General features: G+C 39.3%; 1 protein-coding gene and 1 pseudogene across 1 annotated transcript; one reads left to right on the top strand and one right to left on the bottom strand.

Moving 5' to 3' along the window:
- Window positions 1–1422: 1422 nt before the first annotated feature.
- On the top strand, window positions 1423–3193 carry LOC130408304 (zona pellucida sperm-binding protein 4-like). Its single transcript, XM_056731792.1, has 8 exons — window positions 1423–1729; window positions 1797–1984; window positions 2052–2149; window positions 2224–2381; window positions 2491–2683; window positions 2755–2902; window positions 2983–3055; window positions 3123–3193. The coding sequence occupies exons 1-8, from the start codon at window positions 1423–1425 to the stop codon at window positions 3191–3193; spliced, it is 1236 nt and encodes a 411-aa protein (XP_056587770.1).
- A 5762-nt stretch (window positions 3194–8955) lies between these two features.
- On the bottom strand, window positions 8956–10826 carry LOC130408301 (zona pellucida sperm-binding protein 3-like; annotated as a pseudogene).
- Between the last annotated feature and the right edge of the window lie 674 nt (window positions 10827–11500).

Here is an 11500-nt window from a genome sequence, read left to right as displayed (position 1 = left end):
CAAAACAGTATGCGAGAAATTGCCGTTTGGCTTACTGGTGACGCCCAGATTCCGATGAACTCAGCGACAGACACTTCTATATTAATATATCCCATGAGCCCACGGAACAGAATACCAGACAGGACCGCAAAACAGTCTCAGCCGACATTCATGTACAATTAAACATGTTGTTAATTATTGTAAAGCTAATGTAACATAACCATTGACCTTGATATGTTCTTAAATTGACCGTGTTTTATATTGTGCTTTGTTTTCAATTCAAAGCATTAATATTGAGCTTTCAGCAGTTAATTTACGTTCGTGTTCTATATGTATATTTGCCATTAAAATATTATTGCTAAAATGTTTTTTTTTAACTCACAGATAAACAAGATACATGATAATTATTCACAAGATCATTTTAATCAGGTGGTATTAACGGACACAGGTTTGGCTCAATTCAACTTTCTTATCACCTTTCATAAACGAATAATTACAAAAAACAAATAAGCCCCAAACCAATCGATTACTAAAATGAAATTACTCATTTATCCAAACGAAAAATAGAGACATTTTAAAATGGTGCGGTTTTAGGGACAAGGGAAGAAAAAAAAGATGAGGAGAAGGTGAAATGTAAAGCGTGGTCGAATAACATTTGGATAATGTTCATTTTGAAACATACTAGGCACAAAATAAAAACACCACGGAAGAGATTTCCTCAGGTTTTATAAATACGTCAATAGTAGGAATATTAGAGCAACGTATCTACGTGAGAGACATCAACCAATAGACAGAATACAGACAAAAGAATAATAAGCAATTTTCTGTTACAAAAACATTCCATCGGCATAATCATTCTTCAAAAACGTAATCATTGCTAACTTTTATACCTGCTACCGCCTACTGCCTCTCCACCTTAAAGTTTTTGTGCCCCTTCAATTAACATTTCGACGTGAAATCATTTTCGAATGCTACTATGGTTCCATGTTACATTATCTTCGCAGTCTGTTTTAAGGAAGGCTTTCATTTGAATGTGTCCTTGTTTTGTTTCGAATGTATGGTCTATGAATAAAGGAATTAATCAAAATGACCCAATTTCCTCCCGTTTGTTGCGTCCCACCTGTCATGTGTCTATTCACCACCAGTGGGGCCCTCCCCGCACTTTGAGAAACTTGAACTTTGTGAAAACTTAAAAGCAAACAAATGTTGAGAACTTTTCATTTCTGAAAGTACGCTTTATTTTCACTAGCTTGGTAGAGATTGGTCCAAACACGATCATATAAAATCTTGAGAGTGAACAGAATTTACCCTGTATGTAGCTTCCAGAAGGTCTGGAGAACAATCATTGTAAATTGATCAAGGGGGCGCTGCAAATTCTGACTGAGGGTTTAAAGAGTATATAAGACTAAACACAGGACTCTTAGAGTGTCTACTCGTGGCAAGATGGTGGGAAGTACAGGGATTGGTTGTCTTGTGGCTTTTTGTGCATGGTTTTGTGCGTTTGGTCATGCCGTGCCACAGTTCGGTAATTTTCCCCAGGAGCCTCAATCTCCAGTCTTCCAGGAAACTGAACAACAGTTTTCTCAGAAGTTTCCACTTCAGAAGCCAGTCGTGCAGTCAGAACCTCTTGACAAGTGTGCTGTAGCTGATTATGAGCAGATCCAGTGTGGACAACCTGGTATTAGTGGTGCAGAGTGTGAAGCTATAAACTGCTGCTTTAATGGATTGCAGTGTTATTATGGAATGTCAGGTAGGGGTGTGAAACCAGTTTCTTTCCAAGCTGATTACCTGATAACTTCCTCTGTCTCTTGTTACAGTGACTGTCCAGTGTATAAGAGATGGTCAGTTTGTGCTGGTGGTGGCTAGAGATGTTACTCTGCCTCGTCTGAGTCTGGACACGGTCCGTTTGCTGGGTGGAAGTGAAGCATCTTGTGGTCCTGTTGGTTCCACGCCTTCATTTGCCATATACCAGTTTCCAGTCACTGACTGTGGCACCAGCATGACGGTGAGTATGCTGTCGACGATTTGGATGTCTGGAATAGATTTGATGTCAATCGTGTTTTTGCTTGCAGGAGGAAAATGGCTATGTGGTGTATGAGAACAGAATGACTTCATCCTATGAAGTGGGGATTGGACCTCTTGGCTCCATCACAAGGGACAGTCAATTTGAGTAGGTCATCTGGGTTTTCTCTCAGTACTGTGAATTCTTGAACGTATGCAAGAAGCTCTTTGTTTGTTGTCTAGACTGCTCTTCCAGTGTAGATATTCTGCCACTGCTGTGGAAGCTCTGGTTGTTGATGTCAACACCGTTCCACCACCTCCACCTGTAGCTGCTCCTGGACCCCTCAGGGTTGAGCTTAGACTGGCAAATGGCCAATGTGTCACTAAAGGCTGTGCAGAAGGTAACGATGTGCTCGTCTTCAAAAAAATGCTTCTCACAATAGGAGTGGTACATTTGTAGCACTGGTCTCAAACTCTAGCTGGGCAGTAACAATAAGCGTTTATTCTCAGGAGATGAGGCGTACACGTCCTACTACGGTGAGGATGAGTATCCAGTCACAAAGGTCCTGCGAGAGCCTGTGTATGTTGAGGTGCGCATTTTGGAGAGGACTGACCCAAATCTTGTCCTGATGTTGGGACACTGTTGGGCGACATCAGCTCCTAGTCCTCTCAGTCTACCCCAGTGGGATCTTCTAGTTGATGGGTTAGTAGGATCCCAAGAATTTGTCCAGATAGTGTGCTGTGAACGAGTCCTGACTGTGACTTCTGGTTTAGCTGTCCTTACCAGGATGACCGTTACCTGACGGCACTGGTTCCTGAAGTTGGTTCGTCTGGTCTCCAGTTCCCAACCCACTACAAGCGCTTTGTTGTGAAGATGTTCACGTTTGTCGATCCATCATCACTGGCCCCTTTGCAGGAGACTGTATGATTTCCTACAGCCTTTTTCGTATCCTCTAAATTGCCTCTTTATATTTGTTGCTAAAGCTGATCTTTGTTGGACAGATCTATATTCACTGTAGTACTGTGGTGTGCCACCCTGCTTCTGGTTCCTGTGAGCAGAGCTGTGCCAGGAAAAGTAGGTGTAACTTTGGTTTGTATACGATGTCAAAAGACATCAGTTTCACATGGCTCTTGTGTTGCAGGGAGAGCTGTTGCTGAAAATAGGAGTGAAGAAACCGTGGTTTCCAGTGGAGGTGTTTTCTTCACGATGTAAATTTCATTGCTGATTTTAATAAAGTTATTACACTACACCTGTTGTCAGCATTTGTTTGCACCGTGGCATTTTCAGGAGTTTTTTATCCCCGAGGACAATTGAAGTGTCTTGAGATAAAAAGAGCTGGTTTTAAAGGAAACAACAGAAGGTTAACCGTTCAGAGATGTGCTCTTAAACCGCTTGATATCTGATGATTTTTAGCTGTACAGACCAAAGATGCATTGTGGCGCAAAATTCATTAACTGTCTTGATTCCCTGTGACACTTAAAACTCTAATAAAAAAGGTTTGGCATTTGAAAGCTATCTTGGAACTGAAAATGAAGACTTGATAAGTGGAGTTTTTAGGGGAATTTCTAAACATGGAGTAATTGAAATTGTTCAATGCATTTTTGGAGCTGCGTTTGTTGGTAAACGTAGAGCCCAACATTAAGGTGAAGAAATAACCGTTTCATAACTTGGTCCCTTATTGGACAACTCTCCTGGAAGAGCATGCGACACGGCCACAGGAGGAGCATGCGCAGACATCACTTTCACTTGCAACAGGAGAGTGAGAGAGCATGCGTTTGCGAAATTCAGGTGTTTGTTCACTGCATTTTGGTGATGAATGTAATAAACTGTGGATATAACGCTAGATTTGGAGGAATTTTGAAACCGATATATGGACCCATCCCAGTGCTAAAAGACATGCCGATTGTGGAGAGTGAAACTGATGTATGTTTTGTTTACAATTGGAAGCGCATGTGCTTTGGTTCAGCCTACCCCTCTCTCTCGCACGTGCTCTGTTTTCGGAACAATCTCAAAGCTCTATCTTTTATAAATGTGATCAAATTTAATACTCTTTGAAGATACGAAGTATGCAATACTACTATATAGGTACTCAACATTAATATGAGATTGGCTGTTACGCCCGCTTTGGAGTCTTTGGTACTTTTACTCTTGAGTATATTTCTTTTAGAAATTCTGCACTTTTACTTCGTTAAACTGCGTGACGTTCCCTCGTTCCTTCATGCATTATAAAATGCGTTGTTTATTTCAAGGTTTTCGTTTCTTTTTCCGGGTAGTCCCGAGTGACTAATTCTTTTGAGTCGATTCTTTTGAAAGTGTTAATTGAACAATGGGCAAAACCGTTTGATGGGTTCAAGAATCAGTGATTTGTTCAGTTCGCAGCACGATCTGAATTATATGAAGCGGCGGATTACTCACTCCTCGTAGGGCGAATCTTAAAAAAAAACTTAGAACACAAAGACCGTTTGATGAAGTGTATATGAATCTATATCTATCCAATCAAAACTGCAAATGTGTCATATTTGTATCCCAAATAAATATTTACAAGTAAAAAATAAGAATAGACTATTGTATGGTACAAGGTATAAGCTATATACAGCAGAATGAAATATCATTTACAGAAAAAGTTGTATAAAAATAGATGGTGCACTGAAAAAAATGTTATGTTGACTTTACATCATTTTTTATGTCAAGGGGTTGCGCGAAATAGATTTATCTAAAACCCAGATATATTTTTTAAGTTGAGTGTACTTATATTTCATAAGTGGATTGTACTTATATTTTATAAATTGGTTTTACTTATCTCGTTCAGTAATTTCAGTTTAATTATATTCATAATTTCAGCTAAACTATTTTGAGTAGAATTTATTTGTTTTTTGTTCCGTACACTAAAAATTGTGCAACCAGATCAATTTGATGGTTTAATTTCTACATACTTTAATCAAATTTAATCCAATGGTTTTTTTATCTCTTACTTTCATTGATATTCAGACACATAAATCAAACCCAATATTTTCAACTCCAACTTTATTTTTCTGATCTAAGAGATTTTTACTCTCCCTAACAAGAGTGGCTGAATACATATATGTATATACAGGAGAACTTTGGAGGAAAGCCTTTAACCACCCATTTTCAAGAGCACAACATATACAAATAACAAAATAGACTAGTACTATACAGAACAAAAAATACTATAGTACCAGAACCCTCCACAGCTGCAACAGCGAACAATGAGGACCTGATGCTGAAATCACAAAAAACTGCAAACAGATACATTCAAAAAATACTGTAATAGAGAAAACATCTTAATATAACTAATGTTAGTTGGTTTATAAATATGAAGACAGACTTACAGAATAAAATGAAATATGTGACTTAAATGTCCAGTGAAGCTTAAGCTCCTCTGAGAATGATAAAAATAGGTGAAAATGAAAACACATCTGTGTCGAACAATGAGAAGGCTGTAACATTACTACATGAAACTATAAAGAAATGTCATAATTCCATGTTTTCCACATGGTTCTCCATCGTTTGAACTTTGACGGGAGCTCTTTCAATGACGTCATCTCATTGTTTACTCTTCTTAGTCAATGCTTTAATGGTGCAGATGTCACCAACTGTTTATCTCAAAGCGCTAAACTTCTCATATATGGCGGTAGTGGATGGATAAGGTGGATAGATGCAGGATTGCGATTTTTATTTAAGGTGAATATTCCACAAAATCCAATGACAGCTTTAAATGGTCACACCAGTGGCTGTGTATTAAAGTCCACTACTCACTTTCTTTTCAGTTTGAAACATCTTCTAGGGCTGCATTTTACATCATACTAAATGTTTTCTATCGCCTTCCAAACCAGATTTAAAAACGCAGCTTAGTGGCGTTCAAAAGAGCCGCTGAAGAAATCCTACAGTCCAGCAATGATTTTGTTCTTTAGTCCACGGACTTTAGGGGAAAGCCTTTCTCCATCCATTTTCAACAGCACTTTTTGAATGAATTCATTGTAGTATTTCAGCTCTTTGGGGTAAGTCAGTACATAGATGACTCCCAGCATCATTGCACATGCTTGGGCTACAGATCCAATGTTGTCCAGCATGATTTCTCCTTCAACATAAATACCAATGTCACCATGTGCTCCAATTTCTCCACCCTCCTTGTTGATGACATATATGCCCATGGTGGATATCTGCAGGTCTCTCTGGATGTCATCTCCTTCAATGTCCTGTATATTTGTAAAATATAGGTGAAAAAAAAATAGGATTTAATGACCTGAAAATTCTAAATGTCTTTATATTTACAATATATAATTACACTGGTCAGTAAAAGTTTTGAAAATATTTTTGTTAGTTAAATAAATGTTCAAGTGAATTAACAAATCACAGATTTTTGTTTTTATGGCATTGTGGAAAATAACAAAAATGGAGCAGAGACACAGAATTCAGAATAGATTTAGAGAAAGACTAACACAATGTTGGTTTTGTTTTTTTAATTGAACATTAAGAAAAATAATGAATAAAAGCCTGCCTTATCATTTCAAGAACCAAACTTTGGTTCAAAATGGTTTAAAATGTTTTAGCCAATTAATGAAAATCTCCAAACACAGACAAATGTACATCACCCTGTGACAACATCCATGTTGTTTTACTCTTCAGGATTTCATTTTCTCAACACAAAGTTTGTCCCGTAAGAGCTCGAGGAAGTGTCTAGGGAGAGGGAAGTCTGGGCATCCCTGCTTAGACTGCTGCCCCCGCGACCCAGCCCCGGATGAAGCGGAAGAGAATTGATGGATGGATGGATGGTAATCTCAATAAATGTATATTTGTTTTGCCTTGTGAAAAACCAACAAAAATAAATAAAAAGCATATCACTGAAAGGCTTATTTCAGTTCCGGGTCAGCGTGTCAGATTTGCGTTGTTCTGTGTAATGCCCGCTTACATGCCATTTCCGACACTGCACGCAGTAGACCATTTGACCAATCAGATCAGAGTAGGCTGACAGAAAGGAGGGTATTAGACAGATGAATCGCCAATCAAATCAATTGAGAGTCAAAAAAGAAGTGAGGTAATAATAACTGGATATTATTAGACGTACGGATGTACGTAATCTTGTTGTTGCACACTACATAAACCAAAGTAGGACCTTAAAAACCACAAAATATTTACTCTAAAATACGAGACAAGTTGCGTCCTGTATTGGTGCGATATGGGATGCATCATTTCTTCCAGCATGAATCCCAGCTTTAAGTTTCATGTGTAGCAGCTCACTTGAAACGATTTGCAAGACTTCTCATTGCAAGACTTCTGAGTGCCAGAAGAAAAATTCCACTTCTACTGTATTCTGAAAATTTATAAAATCACAGAAGTGAGTACACCCCTCACATTTATGTAAACATTTTATTATATCTTTTTGTGTGACAACACTGAAGAAATGACACTTTGCTATAATCTAAAGTAGTAAGTGTACAGCTTTTATAGGAATGTAAAAAACTCAACACACAGCCATCTCGACTTGAGCAGCCATTTTCAAATATTTTTTATCATTCTGTTAAAAATAAATACCTTTACAATCTGATATGTGATAGAGGAAAAGTTCAACAAACAGCAGTCCTGAACCCACGACGAAATGTTGGTAACATGCTTTACGCTCCACGCCATTTGAACAGTCAATATTCGTGTGCTTTTCTTACATTTTGGCTATTCCAATCTGATACTGATGGGCGGAGTTAGCATAAATAGCATCTGCTTACAAGGAGGGCTACTAGCACGGTGAATGGACACTCCATATTTTTTATTTCTTTCAATAATTGGTGGGGACAAAATTTACCACCCTTCCACCTGCAAAATACACCTATGCTCTTTACCCTCTGGGATTCTTCAATTAGGAGTCACGCCTTAAAACATGCATCTTATTTTTTTTCTGGACAATTGTAGTACAAATTTGTTCAATAACATTTTCTTTTTTGTTTCGCAAGAAACAGCTTTCCGCTGTAATGACGGTCAAAAGCTAAAATTCCCCAGAGAGCAGGTAGCAGAGAGCGAAGTTTGTAGGTGCATTTCTGGCCATTTTTTTATGTGACTTTGCTACATCCACTTACTCTAGGACATGAACATATCTTCATGGAACGCATCTTTACCAAAGATCCCAATGATTTTTGGCATAAAAGAAAAATTGTCACCTGCCATGTATTGTTGACTACTGCCACTATAGGACTGGTTTTGTAGTCCAGGGTCACCAAAATGTGTTGTGTAACAGTAACTGCCTGTTTTTACTAAAAATCAGTTGGCAGGTAGAGGTTCAAGTCACCGGACATTGGAATATGCGGCAAAAAGTTCTATCACTATCCCCTAAAGATATTCTCTGAATAAACAGTCCAATACAGTTAAGGGTTTAACGCGAAGGTTGTCAGTTGCGTTGCTAAAACAAAATTGATAAGCCAAAATCTAATAGCATGTGCATACTAAATCAAACATTGTGTACAGGGGCAAGAATTAATGTTCATGCTTCAGCAATGTCACTCAAGAAAGACTGTAGCTTAATTAACACCACATGCCACATATGCATTGCAGTAACTGCTAGAGAAGCCATGTCATTAACATGGAGTTCTTTACAAGCTACATGAGTCTTTGCAGCGCCAAGCCTAAAACATCCTTGACCCTCAGAAAACACTTCAACCTAATCTAGAGAAGAATTTGCAGTTTGTGTGAAGTTCTAAATCGTTGTTCACCCATTTTACCTCAGGGTATAGGGATGTTATTTTTGGGAAGGTACAAGCTTTTGTACCTACCATCCATTACCTAGCAAAAAATCAGTAAGAGTGCTGTAACAAGTACACGCTTTTCAAGGTAAAAGGGCTTTGAGTGACAAATTGGAACAATAAAATGGCAAACATCTAAATGAGATATGCAAGACGACCACTTATAGACCATGTATAAATCACTTAAAAGGTTTATTCATCACATGGTCTCAAGGCCATTTCAAATTAAAGTCGACCAAGGCCAAATTCCTTCACATTCAGGGGCCCAACAGATGCTTGCTCCCACCTTAGATCTATAGAGAACAGACAAGTAGTGAGAAACTTCCAAGACCATAATCAGAATCACTTTTAGTTAGTCCGTGTTTTAACACATACCTCCAAGAACCTGATCGCTTGAACTACTGCTGCTACAGGTAGAGTCACAGCAGCCACACACCTGATCAGATTCATCCACAGACACCCACCTGCCAAACAAAGACACATCCTCAATGATAAACGTCAGCCTACGGACCCAGTGAAGGCCATTTGGGGGCAACATACCCATTAGAGGAGAATGAGCAAGCCTTGTGCTCAGAATTTGTTGGAGTGGCTACAGGAACCGCTTTCAAAATGCATGTGATGTAGACCTGCAAAGACAACAGGGTTTGGGTTTCCAAACAGTGCACTAGAATGTACTCAACTAAAGCAAATACATACCAGCCCACTGTTCGCTTGCTGAAACCGGAAAGCCTCCAGCTGAAATTGCAGCTTATCAATTTGAGTTCGAGGCAGGTAGCGAGAGCTCGAGCCGGTGAACTTCGCATCAACCAGGCACCGGGTGAAGAATGAACGGTTAAACAACATGGAATACTTCTAGGATAGGCTGGGTAAATGCCTTACCCATTATTCTCAATGAAGGAGTATCTGGGAGCGGAGTTCACGTCAGGGGACATAGTGGCTATGCAACAGTCCACAAAAACACGTAGAGGTACATGGTTGAACGTCTTCACAGAGGCCTCAATATTCACAATGTCACCGAGGAAATACTGGTTTGAGGGTCTCTCAAACTGCCACTCATCTTGTAAGGAAAAAAATTGATAAGGTCTACAAAGTTGAGTTGAAACTACATTAAACCCTACATAATACATACCAGTCATAAGCGAGAGAGAACACCAAACGCTCTTCTGCAACCTTAGTATCTGCATATGGTAACCACGTGGGCACCAGGACATTGCTGCTCACATTATGCATTCTGTAAATTATAGAAAAAGGTTGGTCACCGCAATATATTTTTACTACACGCATGAGAATAGAGCCACCTTGAACCCAGAACCATACCTTGGATAGTGACACTCAATACTGACCACAGCACCACTACTCCGGACAATAGGAACACCATTTGAAAACTCTTGGGGAGTATAGACCAGGGAGAAGATATAAACAAGCTCATCTTCGGTCACCTAACGAAACAAGAATGTTACTAAAGAATTATTCAAAACTAAATCAATCACTTTTGGGAAGAGGATCAGTCTTCTCACAGTTAACATGCTGCCACATCCATGCAGTTCTGATTCAAAGAGGAGCACTTTAGCATTATTGTCCTGCCCTGTTGGTCCACAGCCTCCCAGTGCAAAACCTGAAGCCATTAGTAGTTGTCCAGTCCCAAAGAAGTCTTCCATCACTTCCACATACAAGGAATTCTCACCACACTGAGCCCCTACACTATTGGGAGACAAAGGGTTCCGCAGCTCAAAAGAAATCTCTGGCTGTACAGGTTCTTCGGGTAGGGTTGGAAAAGTCCACATCAGTTTTTCCATGGGACCCTGCAAAAGCTGTTTAGACTGAACACCAAGAGGATCTTGACCAGGCTTTCCACCAACAACACCAGGAGTCTGCATTGAAAACTGAGAAGGAAATCTCTGTGGCACAAGCATGGGGTTGTTGGTTTGAGGAGACTGAAGCATTCTGGTTTCACTCTGCTGAGGAACTTGCATTTGTGACCAAGGCCTAAATGTACTAGGGTTCTGTGTTTGAGCTGATCTTCCTCGCCATTGTGCATCCGACATGCCAAATGCAAACACCAGTAACAAACCAAATCCAGCTTGAAACAGCCCCATCATTGCTGTACTTGAGTTTCCATGAAGCATTCGAAGGCCAGCATTAACATTTATACATCTGGGAATCAGGCTCCACCCCTCTAATGATTGGCGTAATGCTATTCCAGACTTGTTCATTTACCTTTCCAGCTTGCAACAGGTGGATGTTGTTGGACAATTAGAACGCAGATGGAAATTGGGACGTTAGTACTTTGTATTAAGCTTTTTTAAATGAGGCCTTGTCCACGCCTACACGGGTATACTGATTCCGAAAAGGCATCCTTGCTTACTATGTAGTAGGCAAAAAGAAGTCGACTAACGATTAGTATTTCGTATCGTCTGTATTCCCAAAACAGTATGCGAGAAATTCGCGTTTGGCTTACTGGTGACGCCCAGATTCCGATGAACTCAGCGACAGACACTTCTATATTAATATATCCCATGAGCCCACGGAACAGAATACCAGACAGGACCGCAAAACAGTCTCAGCCGACATTCATGTACAATTAAACATGTTGTTTATTATTGTAAAGCTAATGTAACATAACCATTGACCTTGATATGTTCTTAAATTGACCGTGTTTTATAATGTGCTTTGTTTTCAATTCAAAGCATTAATATTGAGCTTTCAGCAGTTAATTTACGTTCGTGTTCTATATGTATATTTGCCATTAAAATATTATTGCTAAAATGTT

This window comes from Triplophysa dalaica, chromosome 19, assembly GCF_015846415.1.
Source record: "Triplophysa dalaica isolate WHDGS20190420 chromosome 19, ASM1584641v1, whole genome shotgun sequence".
Classification (NCBI taxonomy): Eukaryota; Metazoa; Chordata; class Actinopteri; order Cypriniformes; family Nemacheilidae; genus Triplophysa; species Triplophysa dalaica.
Note: the sequence above shows the minus strand (reverse complement) of the source record. Positions and strands in the feature narration are given on the sequence as shown.